The sequence below is a fragment of the Acanthaster planci genome, linkage group LG03 (genome assembly GCF_054643075.1).
Source record: "Acanthaster planci isolate LZ-2023a linkage group LG03, COTS_SCS, whole genome shotgun sequence".
NCBI lineage: Eukaryota > Metazoa > Echinodermata > Asteroidea > Valvatida > Acanthasteridae > Acanthaster > Acanthaster planci.
The window spans coordinates 7,797,740-7,825,529 of record NC_141779.1 but is presented as its reverse complement, the minus strand read 5'-3'; the positions used below and the strand labels follow the sequence as shown (position 1 = coordinate 7,825,529).

Below are 27,790 nucleotides of genomic sequence, written 5' to 3'. Positions count from 1 at the left end.
CATATAAATGGTTAAAAAGCCCCGAATCTACTTCCTTCCTTTTTGTTGAAAAAAGGGATGTGCATTTTCCAAAGAATTGTAAGGATTAGAGTGCCAGTCTAAGCTCTAACCACAGTTAGCCAGTCTAACCACCGTTTGTATTGCTATTATTTTCAGACCCTGTATCTGAGTTGTCTATTTTTGGCAATTTGTCTGCGTACATGAAAAGCCACATGCTTTACTTCAAAGCAGTTCTGGGCTGGCCTGTGTGGTAGACACACATATCGTTGACAAGCTCTGCATGTGACATGGCCATTTTTATATGACATTGTTTACTAGTGAGTGATTGCCTCTTCTGTTATCTGAATAAACAAACTGATAGTTCTGTGACATTATTTATTGTCTGACTTGTACCATCTCATTTTGTCTGTTATTCACCTGGATCCATAGTTCTACTTAATTAGGTATTCCAACGTCCGTCTCTTGATGTTTTGGAGCTTAGAAATTCTCCCACATTTGACAGTTATTGCTTATTATTCCAATCTCTGTCAAGAAGCTTCAGTGAAACCACTTAGACTGCTCAGTTACGTTACAGAATTATGTCGTCTACAGGGTACTGCTCTCACATTAAGTTAACTTTGAAATGTTCAGCACTGAACTCAATACACCTAAACCCTTTAGTCTTGCTTCGCCAGTTAAAAATGATAAAATGCATTAAAACAACACAAGCAGATGGATCTCAGAAATGTCACACCAGAGGACATGTAAACAAGCAATTGAATTATTCTTGGCAGTTACATAAAGGACTTGAAAACACATTATGGCAATTTTTATTCAAAATAGCAAAATAGAAGTTGATGTGCATACATTCACTCACTGTCACGTCAGGACTTCCAGACCTTCCAACCCTTTCAGATAAGCCTTCGTGATGTCCCTACTCCTTATGGAAAGTTGAAGAATGTCAAGATATTGTGCCTTAAGTAATACAACACCTGAGGCCGGAGCACTGTAAAATAACAGTCTGCAAAAGGTTAAAGGATCTTACACTGCATTGACAGGTTCGGCAGGTGTCTACAGGATCAGGGAAATTGTCTCCATTACCCCAGGGTTTGCCACCAAAAGTACAGCCTGAAAGATATTGAAATCAAAAGTAACAACAAAGTTCTGAATGTCTAGTTTAACCTTGATTGATATTGGGTTTATCTAAACACCATCAACACTTCTTGGGGGCAAAGATGTGAAGTAGCTTTTTGAAGTGTGTGGTGCAGAGTTCACAACAAAATGTTACTTCTCTGTCATCTAAATTGCCACCTATGATGTTTGTGATGCTTCTTGTAAAAAATCTTCATGCTTTGCATTGGTATACTCACCGTTGCATTCCGGGCAGCATTGTCCCTGACCAGCATGTGGGCAGGTAACATTAGGACAAGGACGATAGGTGCATTCCCACTCGCCATTCACACACTCACAATCTTGGCAAGGATCCAAGTCTTCTGGCCGCCTGCATTCTGTCAAAAATGGACCAGTTTTCTTAACAAAAAAGCATGGAAATTCTTTTTCTCGCTGTTATACTGCACATTCAAAATGCTAATGCATTATTTAAAACATGAGTTTTGCCGACAAATTTCTCAAAGAAAGGGGAAAATGCACGTCTTAAAAAAAGTCACTCTTACATATTGACAATTTGCACAGTAAACAACTAACCTTGCTGTGGGCATGTGTCACAGCAGTCACCAGGATTCCGCAAAGGGTTTGCACACTGGACAGGTGGACAGCTTCGTAACGTACACACTACTGAGCCATTCTACACAGCAACAAATGACATCATTTTTTTATCAGGCCTACTACAATTTTCTGTTTATGAATTACTGCACCAATGACTAAGCGAACACTAAAGTACAAACTTATAGTTTGAACACAAATCTGAAAACAACACAAGTGCCTCTAAAATAAGTGGCTTCTAAATTCAAGCTGTCTAAATAACGAATGTTAACATGTACATCGTTTCATACAAAGCCCAACCAAATCTTCTTGTGTACAAAGTTACCACTTTACTGTAACAGAAAATTGTGAAAAACTTTTACTTTCTTAAATTAAGATGTAGTTAATGCTTATAAGTAGACATTCGTGTGTCTTGCAATTTGCTCTAATTGTATGCTTGACAACATGTTTCTTTCTGCATAACCACTACTTACAAGTTCAGAAATTAGTCATCTGACAGAAGACAGAACACTGTTTCGCATTTATTGGTGATTAATTGGTGTCATCCAAAACATTGTGTTCATGTGAAAGGCTGTACTCATTCCTAGCATAACATGCATCTGTGTAGTATAACATGCTTTGAATGAAGGGCTATGACTGTGTGTACTGTACATGCATGAGTACAGCAAATTCAACATGGTACAATCAGTGAAAAGCTGTTGATCGTACCAACACGTGATTGGTGAACCACCAATAAGATGACAGGAATTTATTCAGGTGTTGTAAAATGATATTTTGTGATTCACAATACAATATGCCATCAAAAGGTTGCCATGGAGAGGCCATTTTTGGAAATGGTCAACAAATTCCATTCACCGACTTTGTGCAGAATATTTGAATTATTCTGGATTTGTAAGTGTATTTCGAGTAACAGTTTTACTTAATCTCTTCTTCTTTCTAATGCACGGAATGTCCCTATCTATCAGAAATTTCCCCAAGTTAATTAGCATATGCTCAAAAGCAAATCACAGTGAGGCGGCCACGCTTTTGTCCAACATGAACTTGATAACGGCCTCTCTGTGGTATAAAACCTGTTGATGGTGTATTGTATTGTGAATTTTCCTATTGTTTATTGAAAGGAAAAAATGTAGGCAATCACTTGAGTTTGGTTGTTTGGCCCTTACCTGACAGTAGCAATCTCTGCACATGTTTGATGGATCCATGAAGATTTCCCCATTCCTCACCATTACATCCTCATACATACAGCCTGGCAAACACACACACACAATTAACAAAACAAAATGCAGTCATTTAGTCTCAATTCAAGTCACAAGTTATTCAAATGAACTTTGGTAAATATATGTACATTCAATGCTATTATTCATCCCCTGTTACTGCTATAAAACAAAATAAAGTCATTTAGTCTCAATTCAAGTCACAAGCTATTCAAATGAACTTTGGTAAATACATGTATATGTGCATTCAATGCTATTATTCATCCCGTTACTGGTAGCATACATTGTGGCCTGAGTTGCTTTTATAATCTGTTGTTCAATAGATTGTAACTATACATAATCAAAACTGTTATTTTGACAATTCAAAAATAAAACCAACCAAAAAATTAACCAATGAGCCATGCATGAAATTATGTATTAAATATAAAATTAAAAGGTACTAATTATCCTCTTGATTATAAAGCTAAGTCAAAAGTAGAATGAGGCCAAAAAGGATTACCAAATTTATGAAAAAGGGCTCCTCGATGTAAAAGGTCATATTCTAACTGAAGGGTACATATACAGTGCCATAAAATAATAAATTACAAAGAGTTTGCATGGCTGGAATGACTGTCTTACCATCACAGGATGGACAGAGGCACTGGTCTGGCATTCCATGAGTACAGGATACTGGTTGGCATGGAGCTGGAGCACAGTTAACATTACCATTCTGAAACAAGGAAGTATAGAATACATCTGTAATACAACATCATGACTGATATAAGTATAGTACAAGTCTGCTGTTACAAACATGATGCTCCGTATGGGCCTCCAACTGGACCAAGAAAGGATGCTTTTTTCTTAGGAATGGAGGCTCCTTTGGTAGGAACTTCGCTGATTCATGACTGACTAGGAAATGCACAATGCGACCAACGAATAGAACACTCCCAACCAACACGACTCTTTTCAACAGATGAGGGGGTGCTTCTGCTCGAGGTGGATAGCAGTCATTTGGTATAGCATTTTTTCGTTGCCAATGCACCCATTCTGGGTTCTTGCCCATTCAGACATGTGGCAATCTGCCTAACAAATGTTTCAGCACAAGAAATCTGGGTCAATGCAAAAATTAAGTTATAATAAATGACACAAAATTCATGCATGTTGTTCAGTGTTTGTCCATTTCCTTTCATAATTTACCCTTTGGGCAGTTATCACTTAAGTCCAGTCATGAAATGAAAGAAAGTTTCGTTTCCTTAGTCATCACTTAAAAATCGCATGTGACATGTAGTACAGTTACACTGGTTCCCGCTGCTGAATTAGAACGATAAAAGATGGGCTGGGAACCAGTATAGCTCTGCCGCTACACTACATGGCCAAGTCAACAATGTAAGAAATGTCAGGCAAACAAATATTTAACAAAGATTTCTGTGACTTAAACTGATCTGTCTGCCTTTGTATGAATTTTCTCAAATGACTTTTCATGTGGAAAAATCCTGCCTTTGTTAAGATAACAGGAAGCAGGATCAGATTGCCACAATTAAGCCTGGTTTCCATATGGTCATAACGAACGCCAACGGCATGCAAGACGTCAAGATACACAGTCGTGGAAGAGACGCTGCGTAACGTCATTCCACCAAAAAAATTAAACAAAATTGTGTCCGAGACTCAGAAAGTTTTTGCCAAAATACCTTTTTAGGGGCAATATCACCTCTGGAAGCCAAACTCATACTCCAGTTTGATGTAATTTGTAAATGGTCAGTTACCTTGTTGAAAATTGTGGCTGCATATTATTGTAATAAGGAGAAAATGGATGAAATGGGTGGTACTAAGCAAGAGGAACATTGTTGTATGCCTGTCATGCCAGCGTGAGTGTAGTGGTGAGTGGTACTACAAAGCACCACCTTATCTAACATCTAAAGCAAATCACAGGCTCTCATGACAGGTTCTAGGTATATTCCCCAGCAAACTACTATGAGTACAGCCCTTAGGGCTGATGAAAATGCTTCATTTAAAACAAGGCCCATTTTAGGAAGGAACATGATGCCTTCAAAGTATGCCACCTGCTAAGATGGGCTGTTCGAAGTTCACAAGAATTTGGTGAGGCCAACCAATGTTAGAACAATTGGAACCACCCAGTGTTGAAAGGCTGTTCCCAATGGCAATAATGAGCGTGATGATTCTGTAGCAAAGTCAAAGTGCATTCCAAAGACTTGAAACACTCCCTCTCCAGTCTCCAGTCATGCGTATCCAAGAATGACCAACATTGAGAGCACTGAGGACACCAAAAAATTGATCATACCAAACAAGTGCAGATACGACAGGTGTCAACGGTGTCCTGGAAGGACTGGCCATTGTCATAGGGATTGTTGTCATAGAAACAGCCATCACACACAGAGCAACAGTAGTCTGGTTGAGTGATAGGATTCAGGCAGCGAGGAGGTGGACATTCATGATGCTGGCACTCCACATGGCCTCGCTGTCAACACAAAAACAAACATGAAAACATGATATTTAAAGCCAAAAAAGTAAAAATCAACATGTCAATCAACAGAGGATTTACATGCATCAATGGATGTTATATTGTGCAGTGTCTGAAATGTGTGCCTGACCGCAGTTCTTCAGTGTAATTGCCCACGTTCGGTTACCCTGAGAACAATATACAAATTAAAGAGTACATCATTTATGATCAGGCATTATAAGACAAAATGACAGTGATAAATATTTTATCAAACGTCATTAGCAAACAACTAAACAATTTCTAACAACTGTCCGTCTCTACTTTTCTTATTCTGGATAACAAAATTTTTCATGGTCAAGTGTGAAAAAATACACATTAATCACTATTTTCAGGATGACAAAATAAGAGATAGATTCAGCAACATGTCCTATGCTAATGTCAACATGATACATATTGCACTTATGTGTGCACACAGACTTTTTGTGTTCATGCTCATACTCTTTTCTCCTGCAATGTGATGCTACACTGTGCTGAGGTTTGCCACCTTGAACCAGTGGTAAACCGCCTGAAATCTTTAGTTTTTGATAATGTTGTGTCTTTTAGGAGACATGAGTGTGCATCCTAAATTCGGCAACCCCCCCGGCAAAACTGGGTTCCATCTAGCTAGCCTGCATATCCTTTGGAAGTACTTACCCTACAAGTGCAGTCTCGACATGGATCATTGCTATCAGGGAACTGTGTTCCATCTAGCTAGCCTTTGGAAGTACTTACCCTACAAGCGCAGCCTCGACATGGATCATTGCTATCAGGGAACTGTGTTCCATCTAGCTAGCCTTTGGAAGTACTTACCCTGCAAGTGCAGCCTCGATATGGATCATTGCTATCAGGGAACTGTGTTCCATCTAGCTAGCCTATGGAAGTACTTACCCTACAAGTGCAGCCTCCACATGGATCATTGCTATCAGGGAACTGTGTTCCATCTAGCTAGCCTTTGGAAGTACTTACCCTACAAGTGCAGCCTCCACATGGATCATTGCTATCAGGGAACTGTGTTCCATCTAGCTAGCCTTTGGAAGTACTTACCCTACAAGTGCAGCCTCGACATGGATCATTGCTATCAGGGAACTGTGATCCATCCATGTACTCTACTCCATCGACAATGCATCCTGAAACCAAAGACAGAGAAAACAGAGCCACAATGAACATGCAGACAATTGTAAAGATAGTCAAACTCATAATGTAGATGCCATGGAATAACTGCAAGCTAACTTGCCACATCAATGGAATAACGATTAATCGTTTTCATGTATACCACAAACAGCTAGAGTACACAGGATTTTTGTTATGAACTGGTAGTAAGAATCTGTGTGTGACCTGCATTTGACCTCAAGAGACAAGAAGCAAGCGTTGTAAATGACTAGAACTTTCTTGGGTACTCTACAATTTTCTGGTGTTAAGTTTATCGTTAATTTTTTGGAAACATATATATTTTATCCAAGTTTCAAGAGGATGTCGAGTGGAGTTACATCTAGAAAATAAGAAAAGCCTTTAAAGAGGCAGGATTACAGGAATACGGCCGGACTGGGATTGGACTCATAGTATGGAACTTTCATCCAGACTTCTGTCTAAGGCCCTATGATCTGCTGGGGACTAGTCTGTGAAGCACTAGAAAGTTCACCTTGACTGAGGAAACGCTTGAGAGCTGAATCTTATGGAAGAGAGATCTTCTGTAAAATAAGTCTACAATTCAGTATTTTTGGAGGTGTCAATAACAGGAGTCTGCTTGCATCCTTCACTGTTTTGTCTGTTTCTGGCTGCTCATTGGATGTGAATTCACCCCTTCTCCAGCATACTTGCACCTCAAAGGGACTCTTTTCACCATCTGTGGAATTGTCTTTTTGTTTCAGAGCCTGCCAAAGTCCTTGCCCGTAACACCTAATCACATTTAACTTTTGTTAAACCCTGTTGGCACGTTAACTGTTTCATAACTCATTACTAAATCATCATTGTTTCTTTGCAATACATATGTGACCTTGTTATGCTTCTTTGTTGCATCTGACAAAATTCAGGCTTTGTGAGTAAAACACCATGATGTTGCAACATGTATGACACAACACAACGCAGCTAGTACCATATTACAACATGACCTTCAAAGAACCTGGAACACACGGCAATGCCACGGGCCATGGCTTTCAGCTAATGTGCAGAGTAAGGCAAGAGCCTGCCGTTGGGGTGTCTTTCACAGATGACAAAACTAACAACTGGTGTTAAACAGTTGTGCGGTTCCTTTGACATTTTGACTCTTTTTTCAACGGACTCTATCCCCAACATGAAAAACATCGAACTCCTTATTACCAGACGGTTATGAGCAATATAGTTAATGAATCGTCCATATTTCTTGAAAGCTAAAATCTCACTTTTCACCCACACAGTTTCTTTTGCAATTCACACCAATTTTCATGTTAGTAGAGAATTTAGTAATGTGCACAAGGGGCACATACCCTTGTGTGCATACCACAGATGTGACTCTATGCAGTTTCACAAAACTGTTTCCTCACACTTTCATTCCCCTGTTACAAGACAAATTTTAAAAAACCCAAACAAACAAACAAACAAACAAACAAACAACACATGAAATGGCAACTTTGCTGGGCAAGGGACACAGCACCAACTGATAAAAATAAACAAGGAGGCTACTGACCATCACACACAGGGCAACCACATTCATCTTGTCTTGGGTTAGGGCAAGACACTTCCTGACATCGCAAGGGCTGACAAGTGACATCACCATCCTACACAAATATGGATGTTCACACTGAGAATATTAAGCACTGCCGTTACATGTGACATGCGTTAACTTCAGAAAAAAAATCACATAGTTGATGTTAAAATTGAAGACAACAACAAATGCTAATTCTTGGGTAACATGGTAAGCATCTGCCATTCAACCATGTCAGTCACACCTCCAAATCTAACGCCATCAGATAAGTTTTGATTTATTAATTTCAAGCATTTTGTGATACTATGTGAAAAGTAAAAAGAAAAAAACATAAGTAACTCTTTTCCCAAATCCCCTAAAGTGGGTGAGATATAAATCAAGAAGTTACTTGCCACACAAATGCATTCTTGGCACTGGTCTTCAGGATCAGGGAAGGTCTCTCGGTTCCTGTAGAACCTGCCAAGATAGGAGCAATCATCGCAGACAGGGCAACACTCACCAGACGGCTTGACAGGGAACTTACACAGTGGCTGCTGGCAGGGTTGCGCCGCACACTCCACAAAACCATACTGAGAACCAGAAATATGTCAGTGTTGGCATCCTCAGTGTCATAGTGAAAAGCATGTTATTTGCAGTGCTGTCGATGAGCTTGTATGTCAAATGGGAAAAAGGTAAGTCAATAAAAAGGGTGAGCTTTGTGGTTCTTCATCACTACCTCAAGATTCTTCATCTCCTATGAAGAAATTTTGCTTCTTCTGAAGGAACCACAAATTAGCATATTTTTAGGCATTTTGGACAATGTATTTTAAGTATTCACAAGTAAATAACAGCATCCATTTGGTAATATGAATTTGATGATTAGTTCTGATTGATTATGAAATGGTCACATGGTATTCCACTCAGCTTTTAATACTGACAGATCTAGACTTAATGCTGCCATAGGAAAGGATAAAATCTGCCTCAAAAAGTCATGAAAATGGGGAGAGAGCACAGCAGTAAATACCCAACCCATTCTTGGAAGTGTTTAGCAAAAAACCCTGCAAACTACTTGATACCTGACACTGGCACTGTCGACAGGCAACCTCAGGATCTTCAAATGTTTCACCAGTTCTGTATTCCAACCCATTGTAAGTACACCCTGAAATGAAAACAATACAAGGCACAAACAGTCAGACATTGCTAACATGGGCCATGTGTAGGCTAAGAATGTTTCTATACAGAGTGCATTTTGATTTGTTTATTCTTTTGTTTACAAAGCTTTGACTGAATCTAGTGTCTAGGGTTAAGTCTTAATCTTTGCTGGTTGCCCATTCATGGGTACATATTGCTAACAGACACAGACGTAGCCATGGAAGCCTGTTTTGGACACAATTCAAGCTTTTCTTAAGATGATGGTCTGTTCGCTATTAATCATCTAACAATAATTTATTATCAAAATCGTTCACTTTATATTACTTTTTGCTACAATAATCAATATCTAAGAAATGAATACCTTTGACAAGAATAGATTTAACTGTAATAAGAGCTTAAATGTGGATCTGAGGAATATGGCTATACTTTCCTCACCATTACACGTTGGGCAGCACTGCTCTCTGATTGGATGAGGGCATTCTATAGGGTCACATGGTATCGGTGCACATCTTGGAACACCATTGTTGCATTCACACTGCTGGCAAGGATCCCTAGGATTTTGGAATGACTCTCCGTGAAGGTAGATCTGACCATCGATCTCACAGTCTGCTTCTATAAATCCAAAAGTCAGCAGAGATTTCGTCAAAACCTTTTGAAGACTTCTTGCATGTAAGGTTTGATGACTTCATCTTTTGAACTCTTTCCTGTTTGACTGTGAAAATGTAAGGCTCTTTATTGAAACTGAATCTCAGCTTTTAGCCTAGTCCTATTTTGCAAGTCAATTGATCTTGTCCAAACCGTTTCTGCAAGTTAACCTTAACCCTCTTCAGGTTCTCTTTAGGTACCCTGCGGAACCCAACAGAATCTGACAGCCAGAGCAAAAGGTCTTTTGTTCACTCCTGTATCATCAAAATCCCACAGGAAGTGACCACTGCTGGGGTTTACTATGGTTAGCATTTACAAATGAAAAACAGTTTGCCAGCAAATGTACTGGACTCCATGTTTCACTGCGAACACATAAAGAAATAAAGCCCAATCAGTGCACACCACATGACTATGACTTTTCATAGATTGTCAACTTTCATAATGTGGAGAGACTGTCAGATACATGTACATGTATGTTACCTAACTCATTGTATTCCATGTGCAAAAAAACTATTTATGGTTCATGTTGTATTTGAGTGATAGCAAGTGTCCATGTCGTACCTGGGCACACTTCACAGCAACCTCCTTCTGGTATGTACTTCTTTTCACAGAATACAGGAGTGCATGGCAGAGGTTCACATCGCACATTGCCATCCTGTACATAAGGAAACATAGGTATCAGCAACCTCATGGATCAGAATAAGAACACAGAATTAATTAATGTTGAAAGAAACATTGATGTAGGTCAGAAAGCTGAACTTCCATGTTCACATTCTGTCACCGCTGACTGCATTTTGATATCTATGGAGTCCTACTATATAGCCTGGATTTGCCTTGGGTCGGCAAGGAGAGTGGTCATGTGCCTATAGCCCATAAATGGTACTTTCTCACTTGTACAAAGAAAGCATGGTAAAACAGAAACAAATGTTTGACAGGCACAAATAGAAAACAGCTGAAAATTTTGATGGACACTCAAAACATTTTTTGAGTTTCCCAGTGCAGCTTCAATGCACAGATAGACAAATGGAGGGACAGACAGACAGGTCTATAAGAGAAAGTCATGAGACAGGTTGTCTACCCACCTCACAGTGACACTGTCCACATTCCTCCTCTGGATCAGCAAATGTAGCACCATTGGAGTAATGCAAACCTAGGTAAGTGCAGTCTGCATAACAAATCCACACATTCTCATATAAGGAAATGTAGTTTGTTTTGACATGTAATGCGCTGTAAATGGTCACGGCAGTAGGTTCCCTTTAAAGCAATCCCTAATACAAAGCTCTTCCTCATATACAAACTCTTGTTGTTCACATCATCGGCTGTTCTTCCACCGATTGCTTACCATTAACTTAGGTTAAGGCACTCATTTACAAAATTTTTGGGGATATAAATTACTCAAAATAAACACTGCAATGCAATGAAATGAATTGAAATGCAACTACTCCATGTCATTGCAGGGATCACTGGTTCCTGGCACTCCTATGTCCTTTCACTATTTTTGTGGTAAGAACCAGTGTACCATTCATGTATTGCCTTGTGTGCTTCCACCACAATGCACGTGCAATGCAAAGTGCTTCTCATTAGGAGGAGAGTCAGATGACTGTTTTATGCGACTCCACACAGCCTTATACACAAAGATGTTTACAGTTAGTTTTGTCCAATGTTAGATGACATGTATATGTGCTAATCTATGACTGACTTGATGTGTACATGTACAACTTCCAAACCTCCCATTGTGTTCCATGTTGCGGATACAGAGTGCACAGTGGATAAGGAGTATGGCATGACTGCACTGGTTATAACATGTACAGATATAATGTTTGAGTAGGAATGGTCCCATCCTGAGTGCTATATCTAATCTGATATTTCACAAGATGGCTGTCTTAGCAATCTAGATGCAACCATCAGAGTGAGCACACAGGCAAAATCTGTAGACCTACACTGGACAGGACCTATTCAGTGACAGCATAATTAATATTCAAAAGGAACCTTCAAAAGACAACAGTCCCATCCTTGGACTTCTTCCTCCAAAATTCCAATAGCTCATGACATCCCATAGGCAGTGAAACTTACTGTTATACACTGTACAAAACTCTGTGCTGCACAGGGCATGGAATTTGGCAAGACTTAACTACTGTATGTCTTCCATCTCAGGCAAAGTAATGATGCCTTTTGAGAGATACTTGTGGCAATTCCCCTGGGCATTAATTTATGCAGTTCTTACCCTCACATACAGGACAACAGTCCCCGTCATAAGGGTGTTGGCACCTGCCCGGTGCAGGGCATTCCAGGCGTTGGCAAGTCACTTTCTTGTCTTTGCACAAACATTCCTCGCATGGGTTGATGGGATTACGGAAACTCTCCCCACTCTGGTATTCAACATCACCATAGATGCATGGTTTCTCTGGAGAAAAAAAGATCAAATTGCATGCACTGTTATATCTTGTCTTTGAAAATGTGATTTCATTATTCTACAATGTTCACATTGTCAAAAAAGTTGTTTTATAACTCAAATGTGTGCGATTTTCGATATAGGAAAAACGAAACAAAAATGCAATAGTGCAATTTGAAATGACTTTGTTAGGAGAGGTCAGGACACTGATTATAGACTAACTTGCTGTGAACTTATTCAAAACTGCTTAAGAGTATTTTCATCCTAATACCATTTCAGAATAATTTACGTCAGAAAGATCCATGTCAGAGACGTGCCATCTGACAGGAAGAAAATGAAAGATTACTGGTGCATCACTGCTATGCATTGTGGGAAGAATGGTCTATAGGGCATACTGCAGTTGATCAAAGCTTAGTAATATGCTTAAAGCATTCGAGAAATATGCATGGGTAAATGTTATCTAGATAAGATGACAAAGTAGAGTTATGAGACTGAAAAGAACTTTAATAATGTTCTTTCTGTTGCTTTTAAAAATTACTTCACTTTAACTTATTACTTTATTACTTATAGAATTACTTATAGAATAGTACCCACCTGTTATTGCAATACATATAGGACAACATTCACCATCTGGAGTGTAGAATTGTTCACAGTTCTCAGGAAGTGGGGGACATTCCCTCATATTACACTGAACATTGCCACCCTATACACAAGCACAAGAAAACTTTACCAATGGGTCTGTAAATGAAAACAATATGTCATGACCCTTTTTGACTCAGAACACATCTATACAGCTAAACTGCCTCAATAACAGGTTTCATAATAGAATGATTTGAAACTTTCTGTTTGACTAAAATACTTGAGAGATTGCAATCTTACATTTTGGATGATAGAGGGCGGTCATACTATTCAGAAATTGCTAAGTCATCCAGTCTGATACAAACAATAAAAGTTCACATCAAAATAAATCAAAATGTTTGGACAAAGTTGGAGCCCCTGGAATGTGAAAAATGCTTTTGCCTGTTCTGATATTTTTCCACGTTAAATTGTGAACCCGGAAAAAACATGTTCCAGTTGAGCTTGTCTTATTCAGAATGTACGTCACTGTTCATTGGACTGCGACCACACAATGGCATTTTCTGCTCTTATCTGCACTATTTGGGCAATATCCGTGACGTTTTGTGCTGCGGTAGGTCAGCTACAATGCCAAAAAACAATAATCCATATTGGGGATGCACCTATATCTGTCAGGTGTGCGAGCAACGACCCTAGAAATATTTTATCATTGTATAAAAATGGTATAAAAGTTCAATCTTCAGAAAACGTGTCACTGGAGTGGGTGCGTAATGTATCTGGAACGCACCTCACCATGATTGACAAATCGTCATACAGTGAAGTTCAAACAGTGCCTTTTGAGTGCAGGGGGATATCAAAATTAAACCCAGCTGCTTTAAAACGCCGATTCTGCCATCTAACAGTCTGTCAGCATGATGAAGAGTTAACATGCCATTTGAATGCAACGTTGACAGACCGGCTTTACAATGCTTACTGTAAATACCGTGCAGGATGCAGAACTGTACCGGTGTGCTATGTAAATGATCAGAAATTGCCTGGGCTTGGTCCTAAGCTCATCAACTCCAAATATCATATGCAATTTCAAGTTACTCTTGGACCCAATGATGTAATGGAGTGTCAGCTTCAGAATCCATCCATGCTAGAAATTTTCTGGCAAAGAGTGCAGGTTCGTCCTCCCCAACTAAACATCTCCTCTAACAAGGGTATGTACATGTATTTTTCTCCTACTTTTTTGGGTACCATGGATGGCACTTGCTTCTACTGTTCACTAGAAGACTATGCATTGTGCATTTAGGACATCAGTGACAGACTGGGTCATATTCTAACAGAAGGCTTTACAGCCCGTTTCCACTTGATCCACCAATTGGGGGATCTGATCCACCTTTTGCCAAATTGCCGGATCAGATCCCCCAATTGGTGGATCAGATCCGGCAATAGTGTGTAGTGGGAACGCTAACCGTTATAAGGTAGATCAGGATCAGATCCACCTTTCTTGATCCTCCTCTGGAGCAGGATACAGATCCCCCAATTGGTGGATCAGATCCTGCAATTGGCGGATCACGATCAGATGGGAATGCAAAAGGTGGATCTGATCCGGCAATTTGACCTGTCAACATCCGTCCGTGCACGAGTGACGCGAAACTTTTGCGGTCTGATGAACAAAGAAAAATGTTTTTAGGCGTGTAGCTCATGTGAAATTTTTCAAGTGCACAGCATGCACAATAAACAACTACGGGCTAGCAAAATGTTTCACCACGCATGCACAATGCATGCATGCTGCTATGTGTGCCTTGCCCTTTCACAATTTTCGTTGCACATTCGTCCGTTTCTTAACCTTTTTCATTTGTGTAATTTAACTTGCTTTCCATCAAAAACTAATTCCGTGTTAGCGTATAGCCCGCAGCGTGTGACAGAGTATCAAAAACGGAAGCAAAGTTTGAAGAGACAATGTACTAGGTTGAACATTCAGTCCAATTCAAGGTCGTCACGTCAGTAGAACTCTGCACCCAAAACACCGCAGGGTCACAGGCATGCCACCCCAGCACGCAACACTGCCACAGAGCGCGCGCTCAGCAAGCTAGCACATGCGCAATACCGAACTCAATGACCTTTCGGGCTCGACATTTCCGTCCAAAAAGGTGGATCAAGCGCTAGTGGGAACGTGACTTGCAGTTTCGTTGCAGTAAGATAACGATCACACCAAAATGCTGGATCAAGATCCACCTTTTCCCAATTCAAGTGGGAACGCACTGTTACAGTCAATAAATAAGGGAATAAATATGTGCTTGGCAAGTCTTGAACGTGCATTTAAGACTTGCTCAGGAGAATGGATGCAACTAATCCCCAAGCCACAGGCGAGGGCATTATCAGCACTTGTTCTACTGGTTTATGACTGGCCAAGCACATGTTTATTCTTATTCATAAATACCTTTCTTAGTCAGAGTGATAAAAGAAGTCAATATATGATAGATTTCCAACAACAACTAGAATTTTACTGTCATTTTCCCAAACATCCCCGTCCATTTATGGTATATTCCTTGTGCAAATTGTCCATAAGAATTTCACTACATGGACTTGGTGCGCATGGCACGTTCTGTGTGCTGTGTTGCATCCAGACTCTTGACCAATAGGGATGAAGTAAACTGTCTGGTATCTAGGTGCCAGAGCTTTTTTTAGGCAGTGGGCATTATCACATCTAAGCGGGCATTATCAAATGTTGATACACAATCAGGTTGCATGTTGCTGAATAAGGAGACTGTCTAAGGTATTTCTGAACACTCATTTACCCATCTGCCCACAACCGTTGCACCCATTTGCAACTTTGCCCATTTGCTTTCTCTCCATTTGTTTAAAATTTGTATAATTTTTTTAAAAAGCCGTATGTGAATTATGACAGCATAAAAATAACCTGAAATGTATGTCATGCTCAGAGCACAGCAGTTGGTAACCCTGCATTATAAAAAAAATGATCAAATGTAACATTGCAGAAATGAAGAATCTATATGTTTCTATGGAACTAGTGACTTAGAAAAATGGTTACATTAGGAATAATTCAAACTTCACTAAAAAACCAAACTTTCAAGTGATTTTTTCATTATTATGTAATACAGATGAAACCACAGTCCAACGAAACTCCAATGAAAGCCTTGAGATTCCGGGTGAAGCAAAACCAGGTTCCCAAGGTTAGCAAACTGAAATGTATTATTGATTCTATTTCACACACTATTTCTATTGGTTCATCATAGCTCAGACCTGTGGAAATGTTGAACTTTTCAAACAAACACACACAAAAAACATGGAAATTTGGGACAGTGAACAGTAACTGCTAATGAATTAGGCACAATGTCAATGTGTACATGTTTAATAGCAGATTTTTGAATGGTCATCTGGATCAGCTACCGTGGAAAGTCTTACCAACGATTGTTTTCAACCTTCAATATTTTCCAAAGCAAACTCTTTTTTCTCCCACCCAGAAAATTGTTCCAAAAATTAGCCCATTTTTTGGACATGGGCATGGCATCCAAAGATCTGAGTTATATTGGTGAGGTAAAGCACACCTTTTGACCAGGATGTATATCAAGTTGTTTCAAACATTAAAACTGTGAGCTGGGTGAAATAGCACGTCACTGTCCACGTGTATATTCAGAGATTTAATCTGTCAGTACTAATGCTGAATCAATCAGGTGTGAAATGTTGAAATTGAAAGTTGATCCCAATATGAAGGATACATAAAGATCTAACTTCCAAAATCCACGAGCCTGGTACCAGACTGATTCTTTCCTTCTAAACTTAAACCCAGATGAAACCACAGAGTCTAACAGAGGTCCTGAGAGTCCAGAGGGAGACAGATCAGGTTCCCAGATGCCATTAATGGAGCAGCAACCCAAGAGTTGGCCAATTCTACTAGTACTACTCCCCCTATTTCTACTTCTCGTATTTATCTCCCCTCTGATATGTACTTGTTCATCGAAAGAGCTTCCTGTCACTCCTGGATTTCATTTTTGCTGATCAAAAAAAGATACCCTCCAGTTCCCAGCAGTTTCTGACAGGTTTGCCTTGGGATCTATGATGAGCTCATTATCTAGGGGTCACTGCTCACAACACTGTTGCTTTCTTCATGGATACGCTGCTGAATAAGTCAAGAGACCAAACAAATTAACTAATTTGGTGTACCTTGATTCCCAATAATCTGTGCCAGTGATGCAACTTACAGCACAATCACCACATTTACACTGATCCACCAAGGCAATCAAAGGGGGATAAGCAAGTGTAAACGTGAGGTGGATCCGGGGTCTGATCCGAATCTAATCCATCTTTCTCGATCCCCCTTTCAGAAAGTATCAGATCGGGCAATTAAATGCAAGTGGTGGATTATAGACCCTTCAATTTTAAACATCCACATTCAGTTTGCATGGTGCAGTTGAGTTTTGGAGTCCAAAAATCCATTGAAATTTTTCATTTGAGGGACGCCTTACTCAGTGCTAGTTCTCATGCAGTCCACTGCACAATATGGTTGTCACTTCATTCCTGACCATACTGTGTAAATTTAGATAAACGAACATGTACTTCCCAACCAATTCTGCCTCAAGTTCCCATAATCTTTTTTGCATGCTTTTCTTCAGTTAGTTAGGTCCGTAATTCTTGTGAATTGTTACAGCTTTTTCGTCTGCAGAACATGTTCTGAAAAGTTTATCTTGGTCATAGTTCAAAGTCATGGTGTCCCATACAGGGCAGTAAAAGCAAAATTTATTTCACAGACAGCCGAGTGTAGAATGGTAATTTGATGTTGAGTACATATATTGAATATTTGTGAATATTTGGGCCCAATATCAGCAAGAAATTGAAGCCGAAGTGAGCGGCAACTCCGCTTGATGTGCCGTAGCAACAGTGATGAAGTTGAAATGTAGTCACAGGTAAAGCCAGTAGACCTAAAGCATAGGTTTTTGCACCGACTGTATACCCTGCAAAAAATGACTGCTAGTACTTTGACAGCCTAAACTCAGTGACCTTCCTTCTCTTGCAAAAGGAGGATCAAAACAGGATCAGGATCCAGTGTAAATGCTTCACAGTTCATTTGCTGTTAGTACCCCTTGATTGTATTTTTCTCCTGGATCTCAATCCCCCTTGGCAGGATCCTGTGCAAATGATGTCTATGGGAGGGAAGGCTCATAGTTTAAGTACTCTCTCAAATCCTTCTAAGCTACTACGAATAGTGGTGATAACAGCTGAGCATTCTGTTATTCAATGGCTTTGCCACTCAGGGGTAATCAAGCTGTTTATACAGTTGTTTTGTCTGGCTCTATGACCTCTTGCACATACCAGTTACCACTGTTCATGATTGAAGTTGGGCCTAATGAAACTGCCCACAGCCAAAACCCAGCAGAAACTGCAAGGAACCAAAGACCAGCTGCGGGTTGGATAGAAAGGTGTTCTTTACTCAGTATTCTCTCTATGTTGGTAACTGATTGTCTATTTGATTTATATTTGCTGCACCCCACCACACTTCTACATGTAGAATAAAATGCTGAATTTGTGTTACAGTGAAAAATGTGGTAGTGAGATTAAGAGTACTGCCAAATATCGAACCAGTGAGGAAGGAACCAAGATGAAGGACAATCGATTCAACATGTTTCGTACAAAAAAGAATGTGACTGACTACGTTTTGAGTACTTTTGTCTAAAAAAAATTACCTCTTATCAAACAGTGATGGTCAGTGAGGTCACCATTTAAACATATCGATGAATATGCCAAAGAGTTTTGATTTTATCTTTCAAAAAGAACTTAGCAGAACTTTTTAAGGTTAAAGAGTTTGCTGAAATCTTGGAACACTCAGGTAAACTCTTGTAGAAAAAGTACCAAATTTCAGACTATGCAACCACAAGTATAGCTTTTTATCATAAAGGGCTTCGGCAACATGTAGTTTGTATGCAGTACGCACAATGTGTAATTCTGTTCCATTTAATCTCACAATCAATTTTTGTCATGCCATTTTAAGGGCATTTTTGGGACCTTTTTTATTTTAATTTTTTTTTAATTTTTTTATTTTAAAGCAAATGCATATCTGCAGATTTGAGTTAGTTTCAGAGATTTCAGGGAGAAACCCCCACAGCAATGTCAGCATTAAATTGCCCAGAAATAAGGGTAATTTGCATTTGAAAATTTCTCTTCTACAATGATATGTTGTTTCTGTATATGTCAACAAGCCAGTTAACAAAGGTCTCTCCAAACAATTCCAGAGGGCAAACTCTGGGGAAACAATTTGAACTGAAAAGCTGTATATCCCAATAGTGTCTCACTAAAGTACAGCAGCATCCTCATTTGTCATGAAAAAGATTTAAAGTTTGGAATAGTTAAAAGGTGCACTTTCAGTACGATAATCTTAAGACAAGATGTCCAATAGTTTTAATAAGGTAAAAGTTGAAAGTTGCATCAAAATAAATACAAAAGTAAAATTTGTGGTAGGCCCTTTAATTAGAACTACAATATATGTTGTTAAACAATGTACAGTATTTCAAAGGCACACAATTTCAATGTGTGTCCTCTCTTGAGAAATTTTCCAGTGAGAAAATGTGTAGCATACATGTACATCCTATCCTATATATCCTATAACTGGTGCTTAAATTCTGAGAATCTTTACAACTGCAATAATAACTCTGAACAGAGTTTCAATGTGCAAACTCAAACATACCCTCAGTGCCTGCACATATCTCAACAGAGTACGTCAATGTAATTTTTTTTATGTGGGTATTTCCATGTGCAAGTTGAAATAGGCATGTCATGAATTCTCATTTAATAGCAAAAACAAGAATTGACCAGGCACCTGAACTTGGGCTTTTGGCCAGGCCATACCAGTATTTTGAGCATCTCTTGCCAGCCAGTGAAATGTCCCTGAGGGATTTTGTTATAGTTAAGTGCAAAACCCCAATGGAGAGCAATTAATATCACCTGACTTAACAGTGTGTGAGGTTTGCCTATAGTTTTCTCAACTAGCAGCAAACTTCATTAAGCTAATGAGGAATGTGGTATTTACTTCTATGAAGTTAGGAAACCACATTTTCTAGTTTTAATTGCTGAAATTGATGGACACACACCTAATTAGTGCAAATCCTGAATCTATGAAGTTGTGTAATAACCGGTAGTGGAGCATGTGACAGACAGTTTGCAGTAGTGGATGTGGAAGATAATTCAAAGATAAGGGCAGACCAGCCACCTGCAGTGTTGATTGATTGAGCAAATAATGTCACTTTCCTACTGCAAAATAAACCATGAAATCCTGGTTTCATCAAAGGGACTAGATTGTTTGTTATAATGTGTGCTTTCCTATGGCAGTGAGATGAGGCACAATTCATTGAGTCTTTATGGAAAAGTGCACATGTAAACAATCATTATGTTTGAGGTCTATTAGATCTAAATCTAAATCACCAGCAACTGATCTACAGTAAATGAATGTCAAACAACCAGCTCAGAACAGTGCCAAATTCTTCTATAACTTGAAATACATATTTGGCACCCACTATTAGGGTTACACCATGAATATTAGAAGTAAAGTATACATATAGGTACCATTTGGGTACCAAAGATGACACTTGCTTCTACTGTTCACTAGAAGACTATGCATTGTGCATTTACATGTAGGAAATCGGTCACAGACTGGGTCAGACTGGGTGTCTCCCAACTCCACTCAAGTGTCCCCTTCCTACATCAGTAGTGAGTTTTAAAAACTCATTTTGGAGTATGCATTAATTCTTAAACCTCATTTTTGTTGTTTTAAGTTTGATGTTTTGTTAGTTTCCCGCGCTAACTTGTCATTATCTTTTTTTGTTTTTAATTATATATACCTCATATGTTTGTATTCTGTTTTAATGTGTTGTGTATTATTGGACTTGTAATTTTTGGCGAGTAATTTCCAACTAATATTAATGAATTTTTAATGATTGTTATTGCTGGGCACCTATGGAGAACAGTGCCTTCATACTAATAGGTCTCCCCAAGGGAAATAAATAAATACATATTCTAACAGAAGGCTTTACACTCAATGAATAAGGGAATAAATATGTGCTTGACAGGTCTTAAACATGGCTCAGGAGAATGGACACGTAAATGTCCGGGCCACAGGCAAGGGAATTATCAGCACTTGTTCTACTGGTTTATGACTGGCCAAGCACATGTTTTTTCTCATTCATAAATACCTTTCTTAGTCAGAGTGACAAATAAAGCCAATATATGATAGATTTCCAAAAACAACTAGAATTTTACTGTAACTTCCCCAAACACCCCTATCCATTTTATGGTATATTCTTTGTGCAAATTGTCCATAAGAATGCATATATGGCCTTGGTGCGTGTGGCACGTTCTGCGTGCTGTGTTGCATCTTGGAGATGCTGTGTTGCATCTTGGAGATGCAACACAGCATAGAGCATGAGCAATGAAAAATTTAAAAAAAAAAAAAAAAAAGATCAGATGGAACATCAGAAAAGCATGTTACTTATAATTAAAGGCCACATTTTCTTAATACTACCACTAAGAGGATACGTTTATGCAATAAATATATACATTAGGTTCAGAATTATATAACTGTGAAATCAGCACTTGTATATCAGACAAAACAAGTGATATTTTGTCTCTCAGTGTGTGTGTGAGAAAGGGCAGACCCAACCATTTTGGCTAAGGTGTGTGAATCAGTGTTATAGCGGGATTTGGGGAAAATTGACACGCAATCCAAAATATGGCCACCCAGTTGGCTATGTACATACATGGTACAAGTCCATGTCAGAACATGCATGACATACATGTACCTTAGGAATCTCCATCGATATTAGAACATATAGAGCATCCATGTATTTAAAAGCACTGTTATGAACGGTTACTCAAAGAACTCTGGACCTGATACAAAAAGGCAAAGATGTTGACGTTTCTGAAAGCCCCCAAACCCACAAAAGGCAAGGATAGAAAAGTGAAAAATAATGAAAATAAGAAGCTCCAGAGAGAGGGAATGGGGAAAGCTGGTTTGGATGTATGTACACAACGTAAGAACAGACTGATCAAGTCTGAACCTGATGAATATATTGTAGAGCCAGTGGGTCCGGACGGTGGGGGCGCCAGCTCGGACCCGCATGGAGTTGGCTGGCTGCCCGCGTTGGTATGCGAACGGCCCGCGGTTTTCCCGCCTCGCGCCTTCGCAGTCCCTGCCGAGGGACACCATGTTTAGAGCTTGTCTGAAAAACACATTGTTGTTGATGCTACAGCAATAAAATAGAGATTTCTTGACCAGAACAGCGATCTGTGGCTGTGTGTGTATCTATACTAGCGTCGGACCCTAACCCGTAGGACACGCTACAATATGACACAATTGTAACAGGATGTGCACTGGCTTTGTGCTTTGCCACTTTGGAGCAAAGGTTCTTTTATCGTTACACCACTTTGCATTTAACGGCAACCAAACAATAAGTCAAGACAATGATAAACTGATGGAGTAGACTGATACTAACCTGGCATGTACACTCAATGCATGGGTTGTTGGGATCCTTGAACACTTCTCCATTCTGTAACTCCAATGAGCCATACAGGCATCCTGAGGGAGACCAGAAAGAGATACCGTAAAATAAGTTTGGAGCAAGAGTCATGCAAAGAAGACAAGTACATTGCTCTCTGACTTGTATTATTTTTCTATGAACACTGACTTCACCTGGGAAGCTACATGCATATTCATGATCAACCCTTAAGGTAGAAACCTTGAGTAGAAACTGATGCAGGCAATCACTGCATACCATCGCTGGCACCACAAGCACTCCAAGGTTTTGTCATAATGATGACAATATGTAAAAGTGTGGACGAGCCCTGGCTGGAACCAAACTGAGGAAGATTGCTGGGAAAACTTGGACTTGAACTTAGATGTACCTGTTGAACTGCAGTGCTTTAGTTTGACCAATCATCTAATGACATGAGTGAATAGCACAATTGAATATTTCAACCAGAAACAGAGTTGTGACAAGTGGGTGTGTTAATATGTCCATTTCCAGAACATAGGAACATAACTTACAGTGTACTAAATGTTACGAGCAGCCAACCTGACCCACGTGTGACTTGAATTGGAATATACTTCTTACTCTAATGCAATCTGACATCTCCCAGAAAAACGGGAGGCTGGATCTGAGTAAATTGGACCGTTAACTGAGGTTCACCATAGTCTGTCTAGTTTCACATCGTGTGTTGGTGGATCTGCCACAGGGTGCGTGTGATGCATCTAGCGCACTAGAGTAGCTGTAGCTAGAACTGCACCCCTGCTCTCTACCATCAGCAGCTGCTGCTGGCCAGCGCTGTCTTGGGACAAAAAGGGAACCATATGTAAGTCTCCCCTGCCACAAGATAGCCTCTCCATCAAGACTCTTGCAGTGCCTCCCAGCGGCAACACATGGTAACTAGATATCTTGCAACCCCAGGCTTAACCCAAGGGATCTCGGAGCTGTAGTGGCCCCCTGAGACATGGTGCGGAGACCCACCAGCATGTGGACACACCCTGGCGTCATGTCAATCACAGCCCAAACTATAGGTTAACTAGTATCATCAAAACCCAGGCAGCATCTGCCCGGTATCCGGCGGCTGCCTAGTCGTCATAACCTCTGAGTCTGCCTGCTGTTCCAGCGGCAAGCTACTGTTTGCCTTAAAAATCCCTGGTCTTCCAGGTAAAAACAGCTTCGCTGTGAGGGCAGCCCTCGGGATGAGGAAACTGGCCAGTTGCTGCGCCTGCCCCTGGTGACTTCACGTGGCAGTTTCTGCACCTGCAGTCGACGATGGGGCCCAGGAAGAGAGGGTGGGTTTGGGCTTGCACACCCCACTTCTATCGTAATCAACATGGTGCAGGTTAACTTCTTCCTGCTGCTTATTCCAACATTCTTCACGTCCTGCGGCAAAGGATTAGTGGCAACGGGGGCAGGAGGAGGATGCTCCTGGGAGCTCCTAGCCACAACGCCACATGTATGGCAGCCTGGATGTGATGATTGCTCTGGTGTCAAATGGAGCAACAGCCCAGTTCGTATTCTGCCCCGGCAACAAGGCAGCCCTCTTCAGGGAGATCACTACCTTCTCCAACAGGAGAGGGGGGTATCAAAGAGCCCTTAAGAAAGCTTGCTCCAACTAGACCTGTTTGTTAGCAGTAACAAACTGGTCATCCAACCCAGCAGTAGAAAGACAAATAGAACAACAAAAAGATCAACACTGCAGTATGGAATGTGCAATACCCTCCAGGACAGCACCAGTAAACTGCAGCACAGAACAGCAATTATGTACAAGAAGTACATCAGTATGATATCGCTACAGCAACACTGAGCAAGACCTGCCTCCCTTGTCAGAAGATGTGTAGTGGGATCCATGCTCAGTGAGCATGGATCCCACTACACATCTTCCACCTGGATTATGTGGACCATAAGACCTTTGTTCAAAAAAAGGACACCTCCTATCACCTCAGGCAGATAGCTCAGATCACTCTGCGTAATATGATGGATAAATGGTGGGATGATAGAGCTAGTGATCTTTAGGATGCTGCGGATCGGAATAACATGAAGCCGTTTCACGATGGACTGATGATGGTCTATAGTCCTACGTGTAAAGGCAATACATTGGTGTATTTGGCTGACAGCGAGACAATGCTCAGGGACTCAGACAGCTTCCAGGCTTGCTGGGCGAGGCACCCAGTTTCCAATCATTGAGGAGCTGATGAGTCAACCAGTAGTCGCTGAAGTCACCAAGGCCATTAAGCAGACGTCCATTGGTAAAGCGGCTGTCAAGGATTGCATCTTTCTGTAGGTGTTCAAGTGTGGTGGCAACACCATCACTGCAAGCCTGACTGAGCTGTTTACCCACATCTGGGACGACGTGTCTGTTCCCCAGGGCTTCAAAGATGCCATGATAGTACACCTGTGCAAGGGGAATCATCACTATTGCGACAATCATCGGGGGATGCACTGTATACGGACACCAGGGCCATTTTACAAACCGTGGCAGGGATCTTTTTTTGCTGCTTTTCTTGGTGCAGTGTATATGTAATTAAAGCCTGAAACAGAGCTCATTCTGAAATTAAAGGGTGTCACTGTGATTTAGAGTGTCGGAAATAGCACGATTCATGCAGCAGAGTGTCCCACCACATGCTGAAACCATGAATGTTGTAACATCAGTGGCTGAAGCCCCTTGGAGAGAACCCTGATTTTGTAGATTGACCTCATCGGTGCTTGTATGCACGTTATGTGGTGTACGTGTGCCAGGCCGGGTCATGATTCAATGGCACTGATGGACGATGTAAACACAGGGTATTTATACTACATGTGTACGCATACGTTCATGAATATTCAGTGCACATGATTACTTAACTTTCATAAAAGTACTGGCACCTAGATTTTCCCCCATTAGGAGCCAGTGGGTACCAAATAATTTTTTTCTGTTTAAAGGGTTGGCCACGGCCGGGCACATTGCCGACAAACCGTGTCATCACCATTGGCAACAAACCACTCAAAGCCATAGATAAGTTCTGCTATTTGGGTGGGACTGTCTCACAGAATGCTAAGGTCAACAATGAGATCATGGCTTGCATCAGCACAGCTGTGCCTCATACAGATGACTTGAATGTCGCCTATGGTCCAAGCACGGTATCAGACTCAGCACCAAGATCAAAGCCTATTGCACAGTTGTCCTGGCCACCCACGTACGTAGCAGCAGCAGGAAGAGGAGAAATTCATTGAGGACGACTCAGTCCCCCACCAGTTTCACTTGAAGGCAGGATGTTTGGAATACTCTAGCCAAGATTTCGAACATGACAAATGACATTGCCAGTTCCCAACAGCCTTTTGTTTTCATGATAAATAAGGGGAATCAATAACAGGAAAGTGAGTTTGCAACGTAGTGACAACAGTCAGAATTGCAACCAACAGAAAAAATGAGAGTGATGAACAACAATTCTATTCATTTCAGCCAGACTGTATTGAGCTTCTGTACCAGTATAAGAGGAGGTTGCCTGACAGTCAGAGCATGGTTTCACTCTCAAACTGCTCATAAAGGAACAGCCTTGACTACGTGTACTTACCATCACAAGATTGACAACAATCTCTGGTGATTGGATAGTCACAGCTGACAGGAGAGCAACTGACATAGTCACATTGTACACGGCCTTGTTGGCACAGACAGTCAACGCATTCATTGCTTGGATCTTTGAAGGACTCACCATCTCGATAGGTGTTACCACGGTGTTCACAATCTGAGTGAAAAGAGATGCAGAAATGATCACAACAGAATCATACATGACTGAGACATTGAAAGTGTGTAAAATGGTCGCCTTTTTTCAGGAAAACAAATTTCAAGAGGCTCTAACAGAACCGTGCTTCTGGGTGTTCCAAGGGTAAATAAATGCTGTCAGTATGCATGTACATGTAAGACTAGTTAAAACAAAAAAATCAACCTTGTACATGGTAGTAGTTATTGGCACACTCGAAATGTTCATAGTCCAAGTACCAGATGGTTTTATTTCCATGAGGCAATATTTCAATTAATGACATACACTACTTGGACTTTATGACCTGATAACAGAAAATGGAAATAAAGAATGAAGAGAGTCCAGCACCAAAAGCCCAGTTTGCTCAACGTTCAACAATTCATATCATTGAAGTTCAAGCAGTGGGGAAAAAAGTAAAAGATATTAAACATACAAGAAATTGAGTAAAATGGTGACGACAGTTAATGTATGCAGGAACAGCACTTAAAGCCAATTTGATAGACTAAATAGGTCCATTGGGAATCCCATAAAATCAAACAACAAAAAGCAACAACAATTATTCAACAGCACCTTAGAACAAAGAAAAAATATCATCAAAACATCTAGAACAGAAATCTAACACTTCCTGGTTGTATCCATCAACCTGAATTATGACAACATTTCCAGAAAGGGGTAAATTCAGGTAAGAAAATAAAGAGTTTGCAACACAGGAGTAACTTTCTGATAAAAAAAACAGAGTAAAGCTCTTAAGAATGCATTTCATGTTAGTGACTGAGAAGAATGCAGCATATTCATCAAAGATCGTAAAACTTACCAAGACATACAGGACAGCATTCTCCTGAGAGTGTCACAGGATTTGGACAGGGTAGAGGAGGACAATCTATTGACTCACAATTGATGTTGCCATTCTAAAGACAAAGGAAATAACATTGACATTGAATGGGTTCATTTCTTTTTGACGTCACAGCTAAAATGACTGCTTCTCTTCATGTCTTCATGACATAGTTACAGTAGACACAACAGCATCCACTACAAAACTTTCCAATACCTTCAACAATTTCTCTACAATCATTGGCTCTTTCTAATAGGTAACACCAAATCTGCTTCTCATATCAGTGGCTGGCTTCATAACTTCAAAGCCTCTTCTTTTCACTTACTCTTACCATGAATATCGCTTGAGCAATATGAATGGGGTTGTGACCACAAATAAGCTGTCTGCTAGAGATTTGAAAGGTAGGTGGTTGGGGAATTGTAACACTACCTTCAAAATTATCCCCACTTCCAAACGATGATTCAATATGCTAGTGTAATGTTTGAGTCAACACTTCAAACTGAACACGAACAAAGTCCAAAGGTTGAGAGGCTTCTCATTAAATGACTTCTGTTGGTGATTTCTACATATATCTTCTACCAAGATGCAAAACCTCAACCTCAAATTATTTCAGGTAGGGCCATTACATTGACTGATTTCAGTGGATGACAAATACAACTGACAGCTATACTGTTCGTTGATAACTGTATACAAAAAGGTTGCTGTGCTACATTCATGCATTTGAGCGAATTCACTGAACAACACTTAAAAATAAAATTCATGTCCCTGTCAAAACACTGAAGGGCGTCAGAAGAAAAGTTAACTGAAGACTTAACTTCAATTAAAAAAAAAAATAATACATTGTCTTGAACAAACATAGGTAACCAGTCAACAGGTTCCAAGTTT

The 27,790-nt window shown here is 40.2% G+C and overlaps 2 protein-coding genes across 3 annotated transcripts in view; one reads left to right on the top strand and one right to left on the bottom strand.

Moving 5' to 3' along the window:
• LOC110983439 (kielin/chordin-like protein) overlaps positions 1-27,790 on the bottom strand; it is a 99,213-nt gene that overhangs the window by 27,832 nt on the left and 43,591 nt on the right. For both annotated transcript variants that reach the window (XM_022242696.2, XM_087134210.1), the window contains 18 exons: positions 26,888-26,981; positions 25,888-26,058; positions 22,304-22,386; positions 12,834-12,942; positions 12,072-12,251; positions 10,930-11,012; positions 10,409-10,502; positions 9,638-9,814; positions 9,127-9,209; positions 8,464-8,640; positions 8,054-8,144; positions 6,436-6,518; positions 5,194-5,370; positions 3,534-3,624; positions 2,865-2,947; positions 1,684-1,783; positions 1,350-1,487; positions 1,025-1,107 (listed from right to left, as the gene is read on the bottom strand). In XM_022242696.2, coding sequence (XP_022098388.2) covers positions 1,025-1,107; positions 1,350-1,487; positions 1,684-1,783; positions 2,865-2,947; positions 3,534-3,624; positions 5,194-5,370; positions 6,436-6,518; positions 8,054-8,144; positions 8,464-8,640; positions 9,127-9,209; positions 9,638-9,814; positions 10,409-10,502; positions 10,930-11,012; positions 12,072-12,251; positions 12,834-12,942; positions 22,304-22,386; positions 25,888-26,058; positions 26,888-26,981 — 2,097 coding nt within the window. The remainder of the gene's footprint in view (positions 1-1,024; positions 1,108-1,349; positions 1,488-1,683; positions 1,784-2,864; positions 2,948-3,533; positions 3,625-5,193; positions 5,371-6,435; positions 6,519-8,053; positions 8,145-8,463; positions 8,641-9,126; positions 9,210-9,637; positions 9,815-10,408; positions 10,503-10,929; positions 11,013-12,071; positions 12,252-12,833; positions 12,943-22,303; positions 22,387-25,887; positions 26,059-26,887; positions 26,982-27,790) is intronic.
• LOC110983442 (uncharacterized) lies at positions 13,237-22,088 on the top strand. Its single transcript, XM_022242698.2, has 3 exons — positions 13,237-14,017; positions 15,926-15,997; positions 16,615-22,088. The coding sequence occupies exons 1-3, from the start codon at positions 13,369-13,371 to the stop codon at positions 16,821-16,823; spliced, it is 930 nt and encodes a 309-aa protein (XP_022098390.2). The 5' UTR covers positions 13,237-13,368; the 3' UTR covers positions 16,824-22,088.

Coding starts and splice junctions, on each gene's coding strand:
- LOC110983442 (XM_022242698.2), top strand. CDS start 13,369: ATGGCATTTTCTGCTCTTATCTGCACTATTTGGGCAATATCCGTGACG. Junction 14,018..15,925: donor AAACATCTCCTCTAACAAGG/GTATGTACATGT, acceptor TATGTAATACAG/ATGAAACCACAGTCCAACGA. Junction 15,998..16,614: donor AGCAAAACCAGGTTCCCAAG/GTTAGCAAACTG, acceptor ACTTAAACCCAG/ATGAAACCACAGAGTCTAAC.